The sequence below is a fragment of the Geotrypetes seraphini genome, chromosome 17, assembly GCF_902459505.1.
Source record: "Geotrypetes seraphini chromosome 17, aGeoSer1.1, whole genome shotgun sequence".
NCBI classification, from domain to species: domain Eukaryota; kingdom Metazoa; phylum Chordata; class Amphibia; order Gymnophiona; family Dermophiidae; genus Geotrypetes; species Geotrypetes seraphini.
This window is the reverse complement of record NC_047100.1, coordinates 13396965-13423063: the sequence shown is the minus strand read 5'-3', so window position 1 is coordinate 13423063 and position 26099 is coordinate 13396965. Positions and strand designations below refer to the sequence as shown.

Sequence of the window (26099 nt, the reverse complement as noted above, 5' to 3'; positions counted from 1 at the left end):
ATGGAAGGGCAGTAACTGGTTGCACTGGAAATTGTTAACTGGTAGGCTCTATTTTGTGACAGAGCAACTATGCCTAGGGTTTATGCTTTTGGTACATTTACAGTCAAACCCAGGGATAATCTGGGACCGAACAAATGCAGTACACTTACCTTGATAATAAGATATGGTTTTCTTTCAGTACCAGTTTGAGAAACAAGACCAGAGTGCTTCCATGCCAGTACTGGCACTGTTCAATCAATACAAGCTCTGTCTAGTGTTTCAAATACATTTGAGGAAAAAAAACAAAAGGTTAGGTAGGTTACCAAAACTAGAATTCACCTGAAGAGCAACGGTGGTGTTCTTTGCAGAAAATTTTCCCACGATTCCTTGTTCTTTGCGTTTCTTGAATTTCCTAAAGTAGTCCTGTATCAGGAAGGTGGCATAGAACTTCCCCACGGTTACCTCATCATCTAAACAAACAGACCAGACATAGCTCTCCCAAGTCAGCAGTGTTCAGCACCCAAAGGAATGAGTGAAAGGAGTGAGACCTTGTCTTATTTTGTAGCATATGATGGAAGTATGCAACTTAATTTATTCACTCTAATTCGATTACCTGCCCTCTCCAAAATGAGCTCAGGGTTGACGTAATAATTGGCAATTGCCAGATAAACCCAAAAACAATGCATTAAGATAACCAATCATATTTAGGGGGAAATGTTAATAAAAGCACTGGAAGACACAGCTAGGTGCCCAAGCCTCTGTTAATTTCCTGAATTGTAAATAATTCTGCCCTAATTATGTATCAAGAGGCAGTCCATTACACAACCAAGGAGCACACCAAATACGCTGTACCAAGTGCACACTTTTTGTAAGCTTCTCACAATCCAAATATGCTCAGTAAAACCTGTTGTGAAGATAGAAGATTCCAAACTGGTTCAGAAAGATGTGGAAAATGTGAGCTGTGCAGGGTCTAAACATCAAGAGTAAGGTTTTAAAATCCTGATATCAATGAACCTGAAGCCAGTGTCACTCACACAGTTGAAATGCAAAAAAAACAAACTGAGCTCAAATTTAGTCAGGACGGGCCTTTGTGTATGTCAAGGTACCAAAAGGCCTAAGGAAACTGCCAGCCTTTTTCACTGAAACTCTTACATTGGGACTGCAGGGAGGATTCTTTACCCCACTTACCAGGGATATACTACTATTTATCATATCTACAGCGCTGAAATTGCTATGGATGGGCCTGGGAGGTTCTGGGCCCATCCACTTTTGATTCAGGCCCACCTAGCAGCTGTACACCAAAAGGTATAGCTAGATTGCTGAAACCTTGTGGCTGATGTCAGCACTCACACATGCTCAATTCATGGATGAGAACGGAACATATGTGGGAGCCAAAACCAGCAGCTGGGAGTGCTTTCACTGACTGCTGAGGTCTGATAACCTGGGGGTTTGGTAAGCTAAGAATATCTTCATCTGGTGTGGCTGGGGATCCTTGCCAACTAAAGTAATCAATTTTTAAGTGTGTGGGGGGGGGGGGGGGGGGGGGGAGGGGGGAGAAAAAGCCATGGCTATCCGTTCTATCCACTGGCCTACCTAAAAACTTTCTTCTAACTAAGCCACTGCCAACTTATTTTCAGACACAAAGAACATAGGGCAAAGAATGCAAGGGGGATTCAAAAGTGAAATCCCCACACCTATTTTACCATTCTTGTCATAACCTCATTCCCAGGGCTGCCTGTTTTCCCTATGGTGAAAAATAAATATTCTGTGATGAGCCCACATACTTTTCTCTGGAATTAAGACGATTTTCAAAACATAATTTTCTTCTATAAATAAACAACTTTGAAAATTGGTAAGTGAATATTTCCCCATTTGCTGTTCCACTGTAAATGTTGATTGTCAGCAGACCCAATTTAAAATGACTTCTGTTTGGCTAATTTGCTAATGCGAACCACTTAGAATATCTGATGCAAGAGCTAGGGAAGGCAGACGGCAATGCTTGGGGAAAATGAAACTGCAACTTCCTTTGAACTGAACAGAAATTTGATCCTAAAATTTTCAGATGAAAACTAAGGACCTCTTTTACAAAGGTGACTACCGTGGAGGCCCGCGGTAATCGCACCGAAGCCCTTTTGGGAATTACTGGGCTTCAGTGCCACTGCCACACAGCAGCTGCAACTGCGGTTTTGCAATAGAGGGGGCGGGGTAAGTTAGAAGAATTACTGCATTTTAAAATGAATGTTTTTATTTATTTGAATGACTAGCAATATTGGAAATATGTCTCTTCTAAAACATATACAATAATGTCTGTTTCTTTTTTTTCCCTTATGTATAAGATGACTGGAAATAAATTTCATTAACTGCTTTTCATAAATTGCATTCGTAATTTGATTTTTGTGTTTCAACTAATATGTTGGAATAAACATTAATTAGATGTGCCTGGTGGCCATTAATTGCTGCCATGTTGTAAGTAACGGATAACCTAATTAAACAGCATGATCAGAGCTGTTACTCCGCTATCAATACAGCTGTTTATATTAAAGGAGCTTCTTTCCAAGTTGAATCTTTATAAAGTCAACTCCAGCATAAGATTAATTGCTTTCATAGCCCACATTAAACATTTAACATTTGAGACTAAACTAGGGTTTTTATCTTCACTACTTGAGCCAAAGAGTAAAACAATGAACATTATACAGCCAGTGGCATAGCCAGATGGCTGATTTAGGGAGGGCCTGAAGATTCATCCCCTTCCTCAGCCCCCCTCTCTCCCTCAGACCAAAATAAATAACTCATACCATGCGCTGGACTATTTTCTATCACTGCACTGTCTTTCTGAAATGTGTCACCTTCTTATTTACACCTGGAATCATCTCAACAAATTTAAGACCAGATTAAAAACATTCCTATTTTGTGATGCATTTAGCCCCACCCCCTCTTATAAAACCGTGGAAGCGGGTTTTTAGCGCAGGCTGGCACGCTGAATGCTCTGCGCTGCTCCCGATGCTCATAGGAACTTTTTCACGGTTTTGTAAAAAGAGGGGGGGTGGGGTGTTAATTAATTCCTTTAGTATTTCAGCTCCCTTAGGGTCTTTTTATGCATTCACGGTATTGCAATCTGTGATGACATCCCCCGCCTTTCTTAACAAATACAGTATTTACTCCCCTACCCTTTTCTTAGTCCCTTATATGCTCTCTCTTCTTTTTATACCCTTCCTCCTTTTATTTTTGATTGTACACCGCCAAGACATATAATTGAGCTGTTGGGCATATGCAAGCCTTGCCAGCTGACGACTTTCTTCCAGCAGACTGCTCTTTCTGCCATAAGGTCGTCTTTGGCTGGTGGGGCTTGTGGATCCTCGCCAGCCACACCAACGGAGCACTGATTTGGGGGTGGGCCTGAGCCCAAAGTGGGTGGGCCCCCTACTCTCCCATGGCTACCCCACTGATTCCAACTAATTTTGTTTTCAGATTGAAAATACAGTTTTGCTAAGTCCTCACGTTTTAACACAACCTAATTATGTATTGCAGCCTATACATGGATGGATCTTTGGACTCAACTGGGTACGCTTGTCTGTGAAGTCAAATATCGAAAAAGCTTTCCTTTCACTACAGCTGAGAATAGGCAGATCTGCTTTGGCACTTTGTTGAAAAATTACAGGAACCCAAATACCTTTTGTTCTAAAGGATGCGATGCCGTGAAGCATCACCAGGTTTTCAAGGGATGTCGGTGCGCTTGAAAGTCTGTATATGGCCAAAATGTGAGAAATTTGAAGTTTTTGAGTTTGAAAGTAGAATTAAAGTTAACATGCGAGAGCTTGGAGTTAAGAAAGTGATCTTTAGAATGTCGAAAGTTTTCCATGCGAGTGCAAAGGCTCATTACGTTATTCTGAAGCACGCATCTGTATTTGAAAAACAATGTAGGGGAATACAGTTGGCAAGAGGTAACTCTAGTTCCATGCCACCACCCTAAAACAGAACTGCTTCAGAATATTCTTAAAAACAGAGCGCTGAAAGGGAGGTTGGCTGCAGAAAGAAGCTCAAGCAAGATAGTTACCAGGTTAAGAAAGCTGTTTCTGAAAGCCATGCAAGCACAGTCAAGTAGTAAGGCAAATACAGGTACACTGGAATCAGTGGCGTAGAAAAGGAAAGGGAGGGGCGGTCCACCCTGGGCGCTGTCTTAGACAGGGTGCTAGCACCTCTCCGCCCCCTGTTCCTTCCCACTCCTCCTCCTACCGCGCACGTGCCTTCACTTTCCCCCCTCCCCCCCACTGTTCCTGCCGTTCGCGCCAGCGTCGGCTCTCCCTCACTTCTGGGTTCCGTGCCTATGAAGGGACGTCAGAGGGAGCGCCGACGCCGACGAGGGCAGCGAGTTGGTGATGCTGCTCACGCCGGGGACGTTAAAAGAGGCACGGGGTAGGGAAGGGGGGAGTGCGGAGAAGAGGGCGGAGGAGGGGCTGCCTCTCCCCCTCACTACGCCACTGAGTGAAATAAAGGCATTTGTTTCAAATAAGCAGCATCAAAGTTCCCTTTCCATTGTGAGACTTTAGCAATGGAGAAAGTGGGCATTCCGGTCCTCAAGGGCTACCAACCAGCCGGGTTTTTCAGATAACTCTAATGAATATGCATAATTTAGATTCGAATGGACTGCCTCTGGATTTTATATGTATGGAGCACAAAACTGGGCATGCACCCAATTTGTGAACACAATTTAAATGAGTACTCAATCAATTAGCACTGATAATTAGGTGCTAATATTTACATTATTTATTTATTCAATTTTCTATACTGTTCTCCCAGGGGAGCTAGAACGGTTTACATTAATTTATTGAGGTCCTCAAGCAAGGGGGCTCACAATCTATCTAACGTACCTGGGGCAATGAAGGGATTGAGTGACTTGCCCAGGGTCACAAGGAGCAGCGGGGGTTTGAACCCACAACCCCAGGGTGCTGAGGCTGTGGCGTTAACCACTGAGCCACACTCTCCCCTCAGTTGTCAGCTCTAATGGGCAAAAATTAGAATTTATGCTCACTTCTTGCTAGGTCCTGTTCTATAAAAATGTGCACGTAAATTCTTGTGTGCAAATCTGAAAAGGGGTTGTGGTCATGGGAGGGGATTGGGCATTCCTATAATTTGCATACATTCTTGCAGAATAAATCTGATCCCTGCCTAATTCAGAAGTAGGGATTTACACCAGGTTTCAGTTGGTGTAAACCCTCCTGCCTATAAGTTAGGTGTGGATCCTGGCGCAAGGTATTATTCAACTCGGAGCGCTGTTTATAGAATAGTGCTGTGCAAATATAAGAACATAAGACTAGCCTTACTGGGTCAGACCAATGGTCCATCAAGACCAGTAGCCCGTTCTCACATTGGCCAATCCGGGTCACTAGTACCTGGCCAAAACCCAAGGAGTAGCAACATTCCATGCTACCGATCCAGGGCAAGCAGTGGCTTCCCCCATGTCTTTCTCAATAAAAGGCTATGGACTTTTCCTCCAGGAACTTGTCCAAACCTTTCTTAAAACCAGCTACGCTATCTGTTCTTACCACATCCTCTGGCATCGTGTTCCAGAACTTAACTATTCTCTGAGTGAAAATTTTTTTTCCTCCTATTCCTCCTGTAGCTTCATTGAGTGTCCCCCTAGGCTTTGTAATTTTTGACGGAGTGAAAAATCGATCCACTTGTACCCGTTCTACTCCACTCAGGATTTTGTAGTCTTTAATCCTATCTCCCCTCAGCCGTCTCTTTTCCAAGCTGAAGAGCCCTAACCGTTTTAGTCTTTCCTCATACGCGAGGAGTTCCATCCTCTTTACATAAATGCCATCTCGTGTTGTCATTTATATAAATTGGTGTGCGTCCATTGGCTTCTAATTTTAGGTGTCCCTCGCAGAATTGCCCTTCAAAATTACAGAATGAGGGGGTTAATGCATACCCACACTTTAAAAGGTAGGTGAATCCCAAACCACAAATATAAATATACTGGGGAGACTTTTTCCCTGAAGCAGCTATCCTGTTGGATGGATTAATATGTTTTGGAGAAGAGTATAAGAAGAAATTTTAATTAATCAGGTATCAGAGAAGTGAAGATATCAGGTTCCTTAAAGGGTCTCTTCTTTTTGTAATTTTGGGCTTGGACAATATTCTTAAACTTTGTTTGAAATTTGATGTGCATAAGATTTGTTTTTCTAAATAAAAGGTGGAGGTTTTTGGGGTTTTTTAAATGACCGACTCCAGTTTGATTCTAGAGCGCTAAAGTGTACTGAGGTAGCTTTGCTTCAGTTATTATTTATGACATGTGAAGTTCATTTTTCACTTATTTTATTGAAGGTGGATTTTTTTTTCTGGTGGGCAAATTTGTGCTCCAGCTATAGATATGAAAAAATGGATGGCGATAATTTGGGGCACAGTAATTTATTTAAGCTGGTTTGGGGGCCGTTGACATTATATATTACCTCACTATAGTAGGTCTTTGATTACAAGTCAGTTTTTGTTTATTTTCGTACACATCCAAGAAAGGGTGTGTGTGTGGGGGGGGGGGGCTATTTCTGTCCTAATTTGACTTTTGATTATGTCCACCTGGGGTGGGAGGATATTTTAAATCTGAATAGGGTAAGGTTATTGGGATAGTCTATGTTTCTGTGTTTTATTGAATAATCATTGGGTGCGTGGGGGGGGAATGGTTGGTTATGCATATTTGTAAGTTGAATGTGCTTTTATTAACTTATTATATGATATATATTTGTGTATTGCACTTTTGAAGTTTACAAAATCAATAAAGAATTAAAATATATATATTTATATTTGAGGTTAATGCACATCCACATTATTTTCCAGAAAACTGACTGAAGGTAGTCATTGAGGACCTGAGTGCCAACTAATATTTCAGAGACTTTTCTCTGTCCCTGCCCCCCAGCTGTCAACTACTGTATAATACACTTTGCAAGTGTCTCCCTTCAGCCCTAAAGCCAATGTTGGTCCTTAGAACATTCTGTGAACTCTGAGCACTGCAGGAATCATTCTCCTTCCTTAGAGATTGAGAAAGTCACTTTCACTTTCACTATTCTCAGCCTCCACACCATCAGGCCTAGGACCCTCACTTGGCTTCCAGACCCGAGTCCGATCTATCTTTGCAACTGATTTAAGACTATAAAAATACTGTCAGATGGTGATATTCATGTGTCTGGTTAAATCTACTTTAGTGAAGGTTATCAAAAGAAAAATAGATCCTGCATCTTTAAAATGTAAAAAAAGCAAACAAAACCAGCTACAATGAAATAATATGAAATAACATTAAAGGGAAATAAGTTATACACATATGGCTATATAGTTATAGTTTTTGTTGTATACAAGATAATTATGCATGCCAAAGAATTAGGCAATCATAATAAAGATAATTTTTCATAGCTATTTAGAGAGGTAAATTGTCTTGTTTGAAAATTACACTCCTCAGAACAGCTCAACAGTATAAACATAGGGTATTCTTGAGGATATATATTTAGGTCAGGGAAAAAAGGTACAGTATATAACCAGAATGGAATTTGCATGCATACTCCCCTCCCCCTTTTCCCTCAGAAAAGGGTGGAAAATCCAAGCGCATTTTTGTCAGTGGATACCTGTATAAACCAATTCTTTGAAAATTGGCTACTAAGCTCATGACTACAAACCTGTCCCCAGAATGAATTGGAATACAGTGAATTTTTAAGCGGGTGATCGCGTTAGCTTACTGTGGGAGTCGCCAACTCTCGGATCTCAGTATTGCAGTTTAATCAATCCTATAATAAATTTACATGAAAAAGCTTGTGTTCAACCTTGCAAACTGTGCAGGAACACTGGGCCGCTAAGCTGTGATCCGGGCTGTACCTTTAAAGGGACTGGGCAATAATGCCTCTACTCTCCCCCCCCCCCCACTACAAATATATCACCATCCCAAAGCCTCCATCCCAACCTCACCAAAATGCACCCCCCATCTAGAATTACCAGACATCCGGAGTTACCTAGACATATCCGGAAGGCTTTACAAAACCTGGCACTTTGTCCAGGTTTTGAAAAGCTTCCAGCTCGGGGCCGCATCGGGTGGACATCTGCGCTTGCACAGATGCAATATGGTGATGTCACACGTATGCATGTGACATCATTGCATTACACCTGTGTATACGCAGACGCCCTCCCGATGCAGCTCTGAGCACACAGGTTGAGGGAGGCGAGGGTGGGGGTGGAACAGGGCGTGGCCATGGTAACCTTGGTAACCCTACCTTCCCCCCCCACCCAATCACATCTGTTCCAAAGGCCCCTCCATCCCAACTCCCCTTTCCAACAGTGGCCCCTAGTGGTAGTACTGTGAGACTGCTGCTAGACTCTGAATTTATAAAGGTAGGCCTGGGGACTAAGAGGAGGGTAGGGGGTCATTGTTGGAAAGTAGGGACCCTTCGAGGTGCGATGCGATGGGGAAGCTCTTCAGGGTGAATGCGACTCAGGTGGGCTTCAGGAGGGGGAGATGTAATGCAGGGGAGCTATGGAACAAGGCCAGAAAAAAGGACGCCATCTTTTAGTTGGCATTATTGGCCAGGAACAATGCGGCTTGGAAGTTCATCATAGGCTGCATTATTTAATTTACACAGTAAGAAGGTGCTTTGTATCTCAATACTATGAATCCCATGGTAACTGATATTAACATGCTTTAAGATAAATGGCAATAACGGGTATTATATTAACATGCGTTAAGGGGCAAATAATGTGCATTATGGCCTATTACACTTTACTAACTACCTCCCTTTAGAGTTTGAAAAGTTGGTATATTCTAATAGACTACTGCATTTCAGATCAGATTTTATAAGTAAGCAAAAGATAAAACATCTGTGCTGTATATATCTAAAAAAAACATCTTATCACCGAGTCATTATCTGATATCTTTTTTATCCCAGGACAAGCAGGCAGCATATTCTTAACGCATGGGTGACGTCACCGACGGAGCCCCGGTACGGACCTTTTTAACTAGAAAGTTCTAGTTGGCCGCACCGCGCATGCGCGAGTGCCTTCCCGCCTGATGGAGTGCCTTCCCACCAGTTTCTTCGTTTCCGCGGAGCGAAGAAGACGCATGTGTTTTCAACGGCCGTTGAAAAACTAATTTTTGCCTTCCCACTCGCGTATTTTCTAAATTTTTTTTTTTCCTTTTTTATTATCGGATACCCTTTACTTTTGTTTTCAAAAAAAAGAAAACTCGTCGAGTTTTCTTTATTTTTTCAGGCCGGCCCCGGCGGGGCCTGTTGCCACCATACAGGCCTCCGGATTCGATTTTGCCTCCGGAGTTGTGATGACCTCCAACTTTTCCTCAGCTGTTGGGAGGTCATCACATCAGACCAATGGGTCCTCAACATCATTCATCACGGCTACTCTCTCAACTTCCAGACTTCCCCCAGACAACCCTCCCGTAGAGTCTGCTTCTCACTCCTCCCAAACCCCCCTCCTCCTAAGGGAGGTTCATTTCCTCCTTCTTCTCAATGCCATCGAAGAAATACCTCCGGACCAAAGGGGTCAGGGATTCTACTCCCGCTACTTCCTGGTCCCCAAGAAGACAGGAGACCTCCGTCCCATCCTCGATCTCAGGGACCTCAACAAGTGTTTGGTCAAAGAGAAGTTCAGAATGCTCTCCCTGGCCACTCTTTACCCTCTTCTCTCTCAACACGACTGGCTGTGTTCCCTGGACCTCAAAGAGGCCTACACTCACATCCCCATCAATCTGAATTCACGACGCTACCTCCGCTTTCAGGTTCAGCACCGCCACTATCAGTACAAGGTACTACCCTTTGGCCTTGCATCATCACCCAGGGTGTTCACCAAGTGCCTTATTGTGGTGGCAGCCTTCCTCAGGTCTCACAACCTCCAGGTGTTCCCCTACTTGGACGATTGGTTGGTGAAAGCAACTTCATCTCCACTTGTGCTACAAGCCACTCATCACACCATCTCTTTCCTCCATCTCTTGGGGTTCGAGATCAACTACCCCAAGTCGCATCTGCTTCCCACACAGCGACTTCAGTTCATCGGAGCAGTTCTCGACACCACTCTGATGAGGGCGTTTCTCCCCTCCGACCGACACCGGACCCTGCTCCACCTCTGTCGTCAGGTGCTCCTTCATCAAACCATCCCTGCTCGACAGATGATGGTCCTCTTGGGCCACATGGCCTCGACGGTCCATGTACTTCCTCTGGCTCGACTCCACCTCAGGACACCTCAGTGGACTCTAGCCAACCAATGGTCACAGACCACGGATCCTCTTTCTCATCCCATCTCTGTGACATCGTCTCTTCAGCAATCTCTTCAATGGTGGTTGAACTCCTCCAATCTTTCCAGGGGTCTACTCTTCCATCTACCCCCTCACTCCATGATCATAACCACGGATGCCTCCCCCTATGCGCGGGGAGCTCACCTGGGAGATCTACGCACCCAGGGACTCTGGACCCCTCAGAAGCGTCAACATCACATCAATTTCCTGGAACTCAGAGCCATGTTCTATGCTCTCAAGGCCTTCCAGCACCTTCTCTACCCTCAGGTTCTTCTCCTGTGCACAGACAATCAAGTTGCCATGTACTACATAAACAAGCAAGGCGGCACCGGATCTCCCCTCCTCTGTCAGGAGGCCATCCGAATCTGGACCTGGGCCACGGCCCACAGTCTCTTCCTCAAGGCTGTATATATCCAGGGTGAACAGAACTCCCTGGCCGACAATCTCAGCCGCATCCTTCAACCTCACGAGTGGACTCTGGACCCTCCAACACTCCACTCCATCTTTGCTCGCTGGGGCACTCCGCAGGTCGACCTCTTTGCAGCTCCTCACAACCATCAGCTGCCCCAGTTCTGTTCCAGACTCTTCTCTCCTCATCGTCTGACCCCAGACGCATTCCTGCTCGACTGGACGGATCGGTTCCTCTATGCCTTTCCTCCTCTACCTCTGATGTTGCGGACGTTATCCAAACTCCACAGGGACAGGGCCACCATGATTCTTATTGCTCCTCGGTGGCCTCGCCAACACTGGTTCTCCCTCCTGCTTCAGCTCAGCTCCAGGGAGCCCATTCCTCTTCCTGTGTTTCCTACTCTACTTACGCAGCAGCATCAGTCTCTACTACATCCCAATCTGTCTTCGCTCCACCTGACAGCTTGGTTTCTCTCGGGCTAACCTCTCCAGAGAATCTGTCTCAGCCCGTCCGTCGCATTTTGGATGCCTCTAGGAAACCGGCCACCCTTCAATGTTACCATCAGAAGTGGACCAGGTTCTCCTCTTGGTGTCTACTGCATCATCACGATCCCACCTCTTTGGCGGTGGAAACTGTACTGGACTATTTGCTTTCCCTGTCCGATGCTGGCTTCAAGTCTACCTCAATCAGAGTCCACCTCAGTGCCATCACTGCGTTTCATGAGCCTATCCTCGGAAAACCTCTCACGGCTCATCCACTGGTTTCCCGGTTCATGAGAGGCCTCTTCAATGTCAAACCACCTCTGAAGCCTCCTCCTGTCGTCTGGGACCTGAATGTGGTTTTATCCACCCTCATGAAACCTCCTTTTGAGCCTCTTGCCACAACTTCGCTCAAACTCCTAACATGGAAGGTGCTTTTCCTCATTGCCATCACCTCTGCCAGGAGGGTTAGTGAGATGCATGCACTGGTCGCCGATCCACCATTCACTGTTTTTCACCATGACAAGGTGGTCCTGCGTACCCACCCTAAATTCCTTCCCAAGGTGGTCTCAGCTTTCCACCTCAACCAGTCCATTGTGTTGCCTGTCTTTTTCCCTAAACCCCATTCTCACCCTGGGGAACAGGCGTTGCACACGCTGGATTGTAAGCGTGCCCTCGCATACTACCTTGACCGTACCAGGGCTCACCGCTCGTCCCCTCAGCTCTTTCTGACCTTTGATCCTAACCGTCTAGGTCGTCCTGTCTCTAAACGGACGCTTTCCAACTGGCTTGCCGCCTGTATTGCGTTCTGTTATGCTCGGTCTCTCACTGGAAGGTGCTGTCACGGCCCACAGGGTCAGAGCTATGGCTGCTTCTGTGGCCTTCCTCCGTTCCACACCCATCGAGGAAATCTGCAAGGCTGCCACTTGGTCCTCAGTTCACACGTTCACTACTCACTACTGTCTGGATGCCTTCTCCAGACGGGATGGACACTTCGGCCAATCTGTGTTGCAAAATTTATTTTCCTAATGGCCAACCATCCCTCCTCCCTCTCTGTTAGCTTGGAGGTCACCCATGTGTTAAGAATATGCTGCCTGCTTGTCCTGGGATAAAGCACAGTTACTTACCGTAACAGGTGTTATCCAGGGACAGCAGGCAGATATTCTTACGTCCCACCCTCCTCCCCGGGTTGGCTTCTTAGCTGGCTTATCCTAACTGGGGACCACGCTCTCCTCCGTCGGGCGGGAAGGCACTCGCGCATGCGCGGTGCGGCCAACTAGAACTTTCTAGTTAAAAAGGTCCGTACCGGGGCTCCGTCGGTGACGTCACCCATGCGTTAAGAATATCTGCCTGCTGTCCCTGGATAACACCTGTTACGGTAAGTAACTGTGCTTTCTGCATTTCTGTTCACAACAGTTTCCTTTCAATGTTATCACATTAGAGGTATGGCTGCAAAACATTGAAAAAAATCTTATCTGTGATCCTGCTCTCCTGTAAGACTTAGGTTTAGAAATATAGAGCGATATGGAAAGGCAGTTACACTGACCCCCAGCAGGAGGAACAATTTGGTCTAGCAACTTCATACTGGTCTTCTTCCAGATTTTCTTTATCACTGCTCTCAGTTCTTCGTTGGCTTGCTCTAAATTACCTGTTGATACAAAGAATCACAGATAAGTTTTATGATCGTGCAGGGGAAGATTCTCAAAACCGGCTCCAGCTGGTTTAGCGTTCATGTATTGTACTGGCGGATTACAAAAAGGCTTACCGTAGTCTTTTCTGAGCTTCTTGGAAGTCTCTGACTCTGCCATGCAAAAGTATTACAGTGGTGTTATTAATATTTAAATGAGCACTCCTATAGGAGGGGCCTTAAGCAACCTGGGTCAATCAGAGCCTTAGGCCCCACTCTGGCGCATTCCAGGATGCACTGGGGAGGGGAAGGCTTACCATTTTGAAGAGGTGAGCCTGCTGACTGGAGGGAGTAGGTATCCTTCCGGCTGGCCTTCGTAAACAAGGGGCAGAGGGGGGCATCAAAGGCATGAGATGGTTGTCGAGGACACGATGGCAGTGGCGGGAGGGAATGGGAAACCCTCTCACTGCCGGAGGGGTGTTGAGGGGTTGCTTTGTGGCGGGAGGGTGTGGGCATCACTCCTGCCTCCGGGGGGGGGGGGGGGGGGTAGAGTATTGAAGGGTTGCTTAATGGTAGCAGTGGGAGGGAGTGGTCATCCTTCCTGCTTATATTCAATTTGGGGTCTTTTAACATTTTTTTTTTTAATTTGTGGGCTTATTCTGCACAGGTGCCAATCATTATCACCAGTAACATGATCGAAACATTCAAGGTACTGAAGGGGATAGACTTAGTAGATAAGGACAGGTTGTTCAACCTCTCCAAGGTAGAGAGAACGAGAGGGCACTCTCTAAAGTTGAAAGGGGATAGATTCCGTATAAACGTAAGGAAGTTCTTCTTCACCCAGAGAGTGGTAGAAAGCTGGAACGCCTTTCCAGAGGCTGTTATAGGGGAAAACACCCTCCAAGGATTGAAGACAAAGTTAGACAAGTTCCTGCTGAACCAGAACGTACGCAGATAGGGCTAGTCTCAGTTAAGGCGCTGGTCTTTGACCTAAAGGCCGCCACGTGAGCAGACTGCTGGGCATGATGGGCCACTGGTCTGACCCAGCAGCGGCAATTCTTATGTCCTTATGATCGGCATATGCAAATTTATTTAGATTACTTGCAAGCCTGAAAGCCACTGAAGCAAATGTACATTGTATATCTGGATTTTCAGAAGGCGTTCGACAAGGTTCCGCATGAACGACTACTTCGGAAAATTGCGAGTCATGGAATCGAGGGTGAAATAATCACGTGGATCAAAAACTGGCTGGAGCATAGGAAACAGAGAGTGGGGGTAAATGGACAATACTCGGACTGGAAGAGCGTCACCAGTGGGGTGCCACAGAGCTCGGTGCTTGGACCCGTGCTCTTCAACATCTTTATAAACGATCTGGACATTGGTACGACAAGTGAGGTGATTAAATTTGTGGACGATACGAAGTTATTCAGAGTAGTGAAGACACAGGGGGATTGTGAAGATCTGCAACGTGACATAATCAAGCTCGAGAAATGGGCATCGATATGGCAAATGAGGTTCAACGTGGATAAGTGTAAAGTGATGCATGTCGGTAACAAAAACCTCATGCACGAATACAGGATGTCCGAGGTGGTACTTGGAGAGACCTCCCAGGAAAGAGACTTGGGGAGTTCTGTTCGACAAGTCGATGAAGCCGTCTGCACAATGAGCGGCGGCGGCAAAAAGGGTAAACAGAATGCTAGGAATGATTAAAAAGGGGTTCACGAACAGATTGGAGAGGGTCATCATGCCGCTATACCGGGCCATGGTACGCCCTCACCTGGAATACTATGTCCAGCACTGGTTGCCATACATGAAGAAGGACAAGGTAGTACTCTAAAGGGTCCAGAGAAGAGCGACTAAAATGGTTAAGGGGCTGGAGGAGTTGCCATACAGTGAGAGATTGTAGAAACTGGGCCTCTTCTCCTTTGAAAAGAGGAGACTGAGAGGGGACATGATTGAAACATTCAAGGGACTGAAGGGAATAGACTTAGTAGATAAAGACAGGTTGTTCACCCTCTCCAAGTTAGGCAGAACGAGAGGGCACTCTCTAAAGTTGAAAGGGGATAGATTCCGTACAAACATAAGGAAATTTTTCTTGACCCAGAGAGTGGTGAAAAGCTGGAACGTTCTTCCGGAGTCTGTTATAGGGGAAAACACCCTCCAGGGTTTCAAGACAAAGTTGGACAAGTTCCTGCTAAACTGGAACGTAGGCAGGTGAGGCTGGACTCATTTAGAGCACTGGTCTTTGACCTGAAGGCTGCCACGTGAGCGGACTGCTGGGCAGGATGGACCACTGGTCTGACCCAGCAGCGGCATTTCTTATGTTCTTAGGTTCTGTCCCTGGAGGGCTCACTCTCTAAGTTTGTACCTGAGGCGATGGAAGGTTAAGACATTTGTCCAAGATCACAAGGAGTTGCAGTGAGATTTGAGCCAGGCTCTCTCTGGTTACCAACTTACTGCCCTAACCAGTAGGCTGAAAAAAAAACATTAGGGGTGGAAGTAAAACAACGGGGAAAAAAAATATCTAGAGCAGCCTTATTACGCCAGCAAGAAAATTATTTGTAGGCCTTTAAGTCAAACACAAAACCGAAAGAAACAATCATTTTCTGCAGTAAAGCCAATTTACCTTCTGTTTTGATCTTGAGTGCTGTTCTGACCAAAGCAAACAAAGTGGCGTTGAACATGACCGTCCCGTCACTGTTGAGGGGCATGTTCATGGCCACCAGCCTCTGCAAAAGAAGGAAACAAATATGAAAAACACCCTCCCGGAAAAAAAAAAAATCTGATGTATTAATCCATTTGTGCAACGCTTAAGTTTTACAGATCTAAAAAGAGTCAATGGCAGTTTGTTCATTGCTCTACTGGAGTCATTTTGGAAGCGTCTACATGTGTAAATGACATAACATTATACTTATAGACCGCGTTACCAAAAAGTTCTACGCGGTTTACAAAAGATTATAAACATTAAACATTAATGATGATTGGTACTAGGCGTAACGACATGTTCTCTGTTATTGCCCCTCAGTCTTGGAATCTCTTACCGCAACACATTAGGGAATTAAAAGATTTATCCATTTTTAAAAAAACACTAAAAACATTTTTCTTTAAAGATGCATATGATTCTTAATAGTTTATCATGCTTTTTTATTTATCTATAAATTTACTTCCCCTCCCTATTTGTTTTTTCCTTTGTTATTACTCTTCCTTTCCTATCCAATTATTGTAATTTCTTTCCTATTTATCCTCACAATTCAAGTATGTCTCTATACCCTAACTAACATTTTAATATACGCATGTAATTAAGTATGTTTAGTATTTAAAAATTTTTTATTTTATACCGCCAGTAATATTTAATTTGTATGTGTTAAGGTATTAATCTGTATGTATTAAGGCTTTGTACATCGCTTAGTGATTTAAAATAGGCGATTCATTAAGAATAATTAAACTTGAAACTTGATGATGTGGAAAGCCACTATCTACAGTACATATATGTAAATGGATAGAACTCTGAAGGGGTGTTTTCTTATAGGGCATTAAGCCCTTAGCAAATGATTCCTGCATGCCAAACGGGTATCTCAGATATGTATTAAAGCGTTTTTGCAGTATTTTGACTGTGCGCGCTAACCTATACATTACTCATTTTTTCAAATGAATTTGGAGAGTTGCATATCAAGCGTGGAAAGTAGGCATTCCCACATTATCCAGCTAATGCATTATGATTAGCACATGCTAAGTGCTCCTGCGCTAATTCTTTGAAAGGAAGGCCCTAAGGGGCCCTTTTATTAAAGCTTAGCCCATGCTATATGCCAACGCCCATTTTACACCTATGAACTTCTTAGCAGTTAGTTCATGGTAAGCTTTAGTAAAAGGGCCTCCTAAGTCATTTACACTAATATTTTTAAGAACTGAGGAATTCAGAAGGCCCTAAAAGGCAGAGAAATTATTTACTGGGCTAATAAAAGTTTTCCAAAATAAATCAGGATCTGTATTTCTTCAGCAAAAGCCACCCTGATGTCATTATCTTTGGAAATTTCAATTTCACATAGTGCAGAATCAAAGGAAATAGCAAAGATACATACTTGTAGCGGGTGTTCTCCAAGGACAGCAGGCATGTGTTCTCACATGTGGATGACATCACTCAGGGAACCCGTTACAGACACTACCAAGCGCACTGCACTTAAAATTTTTTGGCAGTGCCCAAACTGCTCATATGCCGACATCAGCTCGCTGGACCATGTTCGTTAAAAAAAAAAAAAAAAGCTAAGAAGCCAACTAGGGGAGGTGGGTAGGTTGTGAGAATATATGCCTGTTGTCCTCAGAGAACACCTACGAGGAAAAGCAGGCATAATATTCTCATATGTGGGGCTCTCAAGCTGCCAGAATCATGACTCTGGATGAGGATAATTGATATATAAACATGAACCTGGTCAAACCCAAGTGAGTTGGAGGGAAAGTTGATGCTCAGGAAGTTAAAAGATTCTGCCCAACTGCTTGTCCAAACCAACTGCTTCTTCTGGAGTTTTGTTCCCAAACAGTAGTAAGGAGTAAAGGAATGTATTGAGTACCAAGTGGCTGCTCAATGGATGCAGGACAGAAATGAGCTATCAAAGCAGCTAAAGCTCGGACATTGTGGACTGTTATACAATGTATCAGCCCAGCCAGAGTATATATGGAGGAGATACAATCCACCAGCTAAGTAGAGATGGTTCTTTTGGTCATGAAATCGAGTAGCTTGAGTAATTAGAACTCTGAACACAATCAGTGCTTATGGGAGAAAAAAAAAGGGCCCAGAGTGGCCTGAAGACCAAAAATAGACCAAAGCTTATAAATTATGGGAATACGATAGAAAGAACAAACTATATAGAAAATAATGAAAATAAGTATGAGAAGGCACAAAATAGTGGTTAAAATTTGGTACACTGGAAACAGAACTGAAGACACAGCTTCTCAGCTCCGCTGAAAATGAAGAACTGACGGTCCCGCAAGCCAACGTTGGGTGGGAAGGCACCAGCACGCGCGAAGTTTGGCCACTGCCCAAAAAATTTAAAGAGACAGTGCACTTGGTATTGACATACCTGGTCGCATGGATGACGTCACCCACACGTGAGAATATTATGGGCCTGCTTATCCTCAGAGAAATAATCATACAATCAAAAAAAGATGAAAGAAAAATGAATTGTAAGCCTACCTTACATGCAACTCGATGTGGACATAATTTACCAAACCCAAGAGGTGGCTGAATACGTCTAAGAAGAGTCACCACGTCAAGGTGCTTAATCCTTCCTCTGCAATGACAGCGCCCCCATCAGTCAAGGATGAAGTATGTCTTTTGAACACATCTTTTATGTTTTCATATAACAATAAGGCGGCAATTCTATAACTGGGCACCAGAAGTTAGGCATCTAGATGCACTCCACTGAGCAATAATTCTATAGCAGCGTCTGGGCACCAACATTCTGTTATAGAATACTAGAATAAGTGGGTTTCTCGGCACCTATGTTTAGGTGTGCCCACTTATGCCAACTCAATGCAGTACTTTAGCTCATTACCTACAGTATTCTTCAAGTTGTGTGCTTAAATGTGATGCCTCCCATGCCCTGCCCATTCTCCTCCCTTGCCAATGCCCACTTTGCATTCATACGCTAACCCCCAGATTCTATATATGGTGGTGAAATTTTCATCCCCAAATGTGGCCATGCCGCTGAGTTGTGCATGAATTGGTCAATAAGCTCTTAACCATCAGTAGTTGGGTGCATTCAACCAATTTACAGTGGTACCTCTGTTTACGAGTGCACCGGTTTGCAAGTGTTTTGCAAGACGAGCAAAACATTTGCAAAATTGGCGCCTCGGAAATCGAGCGTGGCTCGATTTACAAGCGCCCCCCCATGATCTGGCACCCTCCACCCCTCCACGATCCGGCACCCCCCCGCCGCGATCCGGCACCCCCCGCTGTGATCCAGCACCCCCCCCCCCGCTTCATACCGTCATCTGGGCACCGGCACCGGCATGTCCTGTGCTTGGTGCCGGTGCCCGAAGATCGGCTTCCTCTTCTGCTGGGCCTTTAACATCTGCGCATGCTCAAGGCCTGCGAGTTCACGTTCTGAAGTGGTGGGGAGGTGCCCAATCGCGTTGGGGGGGGGGTGCCCAATTGCGTCAGAGGGGTGCCGTATCGCAGCGGGGGGGGGGGGGGTGCCGAATCACGGCGGTGGGGGAGGGTGCCGGATCACAGGGGGGGCCTTCGGGGGGAGCAATGCTGGTTCTCGTGGGGGGGGGGGGAACATATCAAAGTGAGTTTCCATTATTTCCTATGGGGAAACTCGCTTTGATAAATGAGCATTTTGGATTATGAGCATGCTCCTGGAACGGATTATGCTTGTAATCCAAGGTACCACTGTAATTGGTACTCATTAAAATCTGCGCCTGCATCTGGCTGTGTGCTATTCTATATGGCAGGGTGCCTACCTCCCAAAGCGTGCATCTCTAAAGCGGATGTGGACATGGGGAGGGGAATTGGTGTGTCAGGGGCTTGCCCAAAAGTTGCGTTCGTAGTTACAGAATACCGGGCAAGCGCACTTAACTTGGGTGCCAGCATTTACACCAAGTTTCAGCAGGCAGAAGTCTGGTGTCAAAAGTTACACTAAAGGGCTGATTCTATAAAGGAAAAGGAGAAGTGTAGACAGACTTGCTGTTTATGCATGCAACTTACAGTCATGCACGCCCTTGCTGCCTTTGTGCATCCATAGTTATATCAGGTCTATGGCTGGTAGCTGCCTAAAATGTGAGACTCGCTGAAACCAGGTTATGCTAGCATTCTATAATGGAATCTAGGTGCCTAGGTTCCATTCTAGAGCTGGTTCTCACTGCATGACATCAGAACCCCAAGAATGAGGCACCCACTTATAGAATCGCTCCCCCACCAAAAAAAACCACTGAAGAGATTTTAAAGGTATTGTTCCAATAATTACTTCATAGCATGCTTACAAATATTTTTCCCCCAAAAAACTTGATGCTTTGAAAATATACAGAATACGGAACACCCAGAAACAGCTGGAATTGAAAAGAGGCGAAACATAACCCTCCTTGCCCTAGTGAGAATTACATCATCCATGCCTATGTGGTGAAAAGCAAATGATCAACCAGAAGCAAGCCACTTCTAGGCCTTATGGGCAAAAATCCTAAATCGGTTGGAGTCTGCCTACCCCACCCCTGCATCCATCGATGAAGCTCAACCTTCCATAATCAAGACCACAGATCATGTTGAACTTTAGACTCTGTAGAATTGCAGATAAAATCTACAGAGAAATTTTAAAACAGGAATTTTCAAACTCACTTTGCTTCGGGATCGTATTCAGACCAGATCCTTTTGAATTCATCCAAATGATGGGGGCCCAGGATAGACCAATCGCGTGTCAAGTAATCAAAGTTGTCCATAATGACAGCCACAAAGAGATTGATGATCTAGGATAAATTTAAATCTGAACACTTGATTTCTTCACAGGTACAGAAAACAAGTCTTGTGATTAGTTTTGTTTGAACATCTTATGCTGAATCCTTCTAAACGAAACATAATATGTAACACTAGCAATAAATATTTTGCATACAGTTAGCCCAATATTCAGGGTTATTTGGTCAGCCAGGAATGGCTACTGGCTGGCTAAATAGCACATAGCCACCTAAGCATGAGATGGCCACTGAACATGTTATATGACTTAGCTATCTGCGAAATTCAGACCACTGGTTGGCTAAGCCGAGCAGCCAAATCGAGCTGCTTAAATAGCTGGTCTACCTTTGGCCCCTATAAACTTAGCCAGCCAGTTTTACTGGCCGAAAATAGACCGGACATTCAATGCTGGTCATAGAAAACAGCTCAGCATTGAAAATCTGGGCTCAGCGAGACCACGGGAGTCAGCCCGGCTAATTCCTTCAGTCTGAATATCAGGCCCAGGGAATTCCATGTACAAAGGATGGACAGAATTAAATGACAGAAAAACAAACCGAGGGGGTCAAGATTGAAGAGGACGTAAGGGAAATGTCCATGAATACCAAACTGTGCATGTGCTTCTGTTTGGAAGTTTCTGGCACTTGCGTGAATAATCACCGGTCATTTGTGCCCCTATGGATGTAAGGTCTCAACAGAGTATAAACAATTAGGTGCTATATTTGAGAGGGAGGTGAACCTATTTATGTGGGTGAACATTCATAGAGAATACTATTCTAAACTAACACTAGCATGCAGAATTTAGGCACGCACATTTACACCAGGCCCAGTGGTGTAGTAAGAGGGGGGTGCGGTCCACACTGGGCATCGTCATGGTGAGGGCGCAGGCACCCGTCCTCTCTGCCCCACCCCCTACTGCCGGGCGTGCAACTGCTTCCCTTCCCCTGTATATCGGAGGAAGCGCTGACGCTGGCACGACAACAGCTTGGGGGTTGCTGCTCGCGCCAGGAATGTTACAGAGGTACGGGGAGAGGGAAGCGGCGCACGCGAAGCAGGAGGGGACAGGAAAGGAGCATGTGGGGGGGGGGTGAGGGGGCAGAGAAGAGGGCTGGGGAGGGGCGCCACAATCCTGTGTGCCTCTTGCCCTCGCTACGCCACTAACCGGGTCTACGGCTATTGCAAATGAGCGCACTTAAATGCAACATTTCCTCATCTGAAAAGAAATAGACTCTACTCTTCAAGAAATTCCTGCAAATAACTTAATACCGTTAGCTCCTTCCGAATTCCCAATACCACTTCCCAATACCTTCCCGATTCCCCAAAGCAATCTCATCTACTCCTTATCTCCCTCTAAAAATTACCAGATATCTTCTTCGTGCAATACCTTTTTTTGTAATTCTTTTGTAATCCGCCTTGAACCGCAAGGCATTGGCGGAATAGAAATCTCTAATGTAATAATAATAATAACAACTTTATTCTTCTATACCACCACAATCTTGCGACTTCTAGGCGGTTTACAATCAAGAGTGCTGGACATTCAGCGAAATACAATAAGTAGATATTCAGAGGAAATACAGAGATCAGAGATCTCAGGAGGCAATAGTATAGAAATACAATTTGCTGAGCGAAAATGTAATATGTACATTTTAGTAGGTAATGTCCGACAGGACCTGTTGGGGATAAATAGCAACGTATTATCCTTTAAGGTTCTTATGTGGATGATTTACTTTTATGTGGATGGAATTATTTTATGTGGATGATTTCAGTTATACCTTTGGAACTTTGACACTTTCAAATAAAGTCCATTTAGGAACATCGTCACTCCACAGAGTTGCTTTTTTTTTGGTATTCACTATATGAGGGCATCACCTAAAAACTTCAGTATAGAATTCAGCTACTTAGTGGGCTAAAATGATTTCACATAATAACTCCTGCACTACATGATGCCCCGCAAGTTCAAATTTGCTTGCATTATTTTTAAAGCACTGGCTGGCCAAAGTTCATCATCATTAGGAGTAATTTAAGGAAATACTTCTTTACGAAAAGGGTGGTAGATTCGTGGAATAGTCTCTCAGTGGAGGTGGTGGAGATGGAGACTGTATCTGAATTTAAGAAAGTGTGGGACAGGCATGTGGGATCTCTTAGGGCAGGGGTGTCGAAGTCGGTCCTCGAGGGCCGCAATCCAGTAGGGTTTTCAAGATTTCCCCAATGAATATGCATGAGATCTATGTGCATGCACTGCTTTCAATGCATATTCATTGGGGAAATTCTGAAAACCCGACTGGATTGCGGCCCTCGAGGACCGACTTCGACACCTGTGTCTTAGGGAGAGGAAGAGAGTGGATGCTGTGGAGGGGCAGACTGGATGGGCCATTTAATCTTTATCTGTTTTCATGTTTCTATAAATCCTGACGCGCAAGTTGGGTGTGGATCTCTGGAATTCTATAACACGGCGAGCATTTTGTGAGAATACCCAGACCCACTCATTCCTCGCCCATGCCATGCCCCCTGGTGGGTTGCGCACCAAGGGATTTGGGCACCCAGGCTTACAGAATAGTGCACAGCCAGATGCATGTGCAACACTTAATTGGTGCCAATTAATGGTTGGAGAAGGAGCATCTGGTTATGACCCAAATGTATCGGGACTGAAAAGGCCTCATAGCTCGGATCGGGATGTGAATGATATTTTGAAGAAGGTTTCCCGGGTCAGCCTGGAGCGCTTGGTCTTGGACCTAACGCCAGACAGCCAACCTCCTGGTTTTAAAGTGTTTCTTAGAAAAACACAACTGTTTGTCACTGCTTTTTTTTTTATAGGGTCTGACTCACTTTGATCAAAGATTTATTGGCAATTTAAATCTTGATGTCTGATTGTCCTTTTGTATTGTTTTAAGTATTATGTATGTTTGATCTTACGTAAACCGCCTAGCCAGGGATCTCAAAGTCCCTCCTTGAGGGCCGCAATCCAGTCGGGTTTTCAGGATTTCCCTAATGAATATGCATTGAAAGCAGTGCATGCACACAGATCTCATGCATATTCATTGGGGAAATCCTGAAAACCCGACTGGATTGCGGCCCTCAAGGAGGGACTTTGAGATCCCTGGGCTAGACGTTATTGAAATTTTAAAAAGAAATAAACTAATAATTGATAACATCCAATTACTGATGTTAATTGACTCATTAATCAATTAGATTGCACGTGCTTCTCTGGATCGTGCCAAATTTGGGCATAGATATTTGGGAGCCCACAGTACAGGGTAAAGCTTTGGATTCTTGCCCAGAAATAGCTAAGAAGAAAAAATTAAAAATTTAAATTGAATCAGGTTGGGCAGACTGGATGGACCATTTGGGTCTTTATCTGCCGTCATCTACTATGTTATGGGCTGGAGTATTGATGGGCTGGGGAGGGCTTCAATGGCTGGGAGGGTGTAGAAGTCTTAACAGAGATTTCGGTAGTTGGAACCCAAGCACAGTACAGGGTAAAGCTTTGGATTCTTGCCCAGAAATAGCTAAGAAGAAAAATTAAAAGGAGTATGTGCCCTCACGGCCCAAGCCTCAAATTATAAAATTGTTCTTCCTCTGACAATGTACAATCTAAAATTAAAGGCAACAATCACTTATCACTTACCAAAAATGCACAGAGCATGTAAAACGTGATGAAATAAACAATGGCAAAGTTGCTTCCACAGGTGTACTCTTCCCCCAGATGAAAATCAGATTGTGGATCACAGCGCTTTCCAGGTAGACAGGCCAGCATAATATCCTGCCAGGCTTCTCCTGTTGCACATCTTTTACAATGCGAACAAAACAGGACCCCAGAAAAGTTAGGTCATTCACCTCTGATGTAATTAATCAGCTAAAATTTCAGAAATAAATGATGCTTTAATAATTTTACAGCCCCATAACCTTTTCATCATAAATTGGTTTGTGTTGAATTCATCAAGGGAGGCAGTCTAAAAATATAATAACTAAGGGTGATTCTTGGAGTTTAGAGTTTGGAATTGTAGGTGTTTGTTTTGGAAGCAATTAGGAATTTTCCCATGATCAAAAAAAAAAAAAAGGTACTGGTGTTGGGAAATTTTTATTAGCTTTTCAGGTATATTCCATCCAATGATCCAATAATGGAGGCAAAAGAAGTGGGATAAATACAGTGGGTCTTTAAAAGGAAGGAGGGAAATGAAGAATGGAGCATCTCAACTCAACAGCTGTGAATGACTGTTGTGCTTATGCTAAGAAACTATGGGTAAAGTAACTTGCAATGGGGAGGCAGTGGGGGCGAACCGCCCCAGGCGCTGCCTCAGGGGGGGGGGGGGCACCGGCATCTCTCTGCTCCCCCTGCCATGCTCACGCCCTCCTTTTCCTGGCCCCCCAACTCTTTAAAAATCATCAAAACACAAGCAACTACTCTAGCCTAATGCTCGGGCAGGCCTAGCTCCTTCTGAAATCACTTCTGGGTCACAGGGCCAGGAAGTGACGTCGGAAGGAAAGCCAACGCCAACACAAGCAGCAGGCCGGAGAACCTGCTTGCGTTGGCGAAGATTTAAAGAGGTACGAGAGTGGGAAGGCATGAGTGTGGCGTAGGGGTGCAGAAGGAGTGGGGGGGAGAGATAAGGGTGTGGGGGGAGCCACTGACCCAGGCTCCTCCTACCCTCGCTATACCACTGAACGTAGGACAGTTACATTGTTATAGAACAGGGGTATGGGTAGGTCAGGAGCATGCCTAGCACTTAAGCACCTGGGTTATAGAATATGATGAGTTATACACATAGGGCTCCTTTTACAGCCACAATTGATCGATAAACTTCTTATTCCATACGACCCACGTAGATCTCTCCATTCTGCAGCTCAAAATCTCCTTAACATTCCATCCTTAAAATATATTAACACTTTAAGATCCAATAATTTTGCAAGGACAGCACTTTCCCTTTGGAATCCCATTCCTAATAACATAAGGGAAGAAACTTCCATAGGCCCTTTTAAGATAAAATTGAAAACTTTCCTATTCTTAGATGCTTTTGATACATAACTGCCCTCGTAAGGGCAATAATCCCATTGTTGGTTTTCAGGTTCTCCCTCTCCTTATTGTTCTCTTCCCTTAATCGTTCTTTCCTTTACTTACTGTAGTTCCTCCCTTTTCCCTCTTGTTTTACTTTGTTTGTCTGGTGTATATATTTTTGTTTTTACTGACCAATCCCCAATAATGATATGTTCTGTTTTTAATCTGTTTTTGTGCCATTGTACGCTGATAATAGATTTTATTGTACACCGTTTTGAATTTTAGATTAAGCGGTATAAGAGATTTTTAATAAACCTTGAAGCCATGTCCAAAGCTGTCATGAAAAAAAAAAACAAAAAAAAACCCTTTGCAAATACCTACCTGAACAGAAGCAGCACAGCCTGGAAAAAGGTCTGGAAATTGTTGTTTCTGTTAATTGGGGTGTTGTCTTTCAAGGCAACTTTACCAAAAACCTACAAAGCAAACGGTTGCAGAATATCATCTTAGTTCTGTGCTTCAAGTCTCTTGGAAAATTTTAGCTTAAATGAAGGTCTCGGAGTTTAAAGAAAATTAAACCATACAAGATAATAGTACGCTCATAATTTTTACCCGAGTGGGGGGAACTTGAAAAAAATTACCTCTTTAAAGACCATAGTGAAACCTAAATTGAATCTGAGTGACTTTCTCTAATAAAAGATTTGCAGCAGAATGGATTGGGACTTTCAAAAGGGGGTTGTTGGAAATTTTTTCTTAGTTTTTGTAATCCCTGGACCTGTACTGGATTTTGCCCACATTGTACCTTCAATAAAAACATTTGCAGAGTTTGATAAGAAGTGATAAAGTACAGAAATGAACATTGTCTGCTTGGCTGAAGTTATAATTTAAATTACCTTTTTTT

The 26099-nt window shown here is 44.3% G+C and overlaps 1 protein-coding gene across 1 annotated transcript in view; it reads right to left on the bottom strand.

Annotated features, from left to right (window-relative positions):
• The window catches only part of CACNA1D (calcium voltage-gated channel subunit alpha1 D), a 330148-nt gene that overhangs the window by 44662 nt on the left and 259387 nt on the right, over positions 1-26099 (bottom strand). The window contains exons 32-38 of the mRNA XM_033925872.1: positions 25583-25674; positions 23834-23993; positions 20101-20228; positions 17959-18055; positions 15397-15499; positions 12690-12791; positions 319-449 (exon numbers count right to left, since the gene is read on the bottom strand). Of these exons, the coding sequence (XP_033781763.1) occupies positions 319-449; positions 12690-12791; positions 15397-15499; positions 17959-18055; positions 20101-20228; positions 23834-23993; positions 25583-25674 (813 nt within the window). The remainder of the gene's footprint in view (positions 1-318; positions 450-12689; positions 12792-15396; positions 15500-17958; positions 18056-20100; positions 20229-23833; positions 23994-25582; positions 25675-26099) is intronic.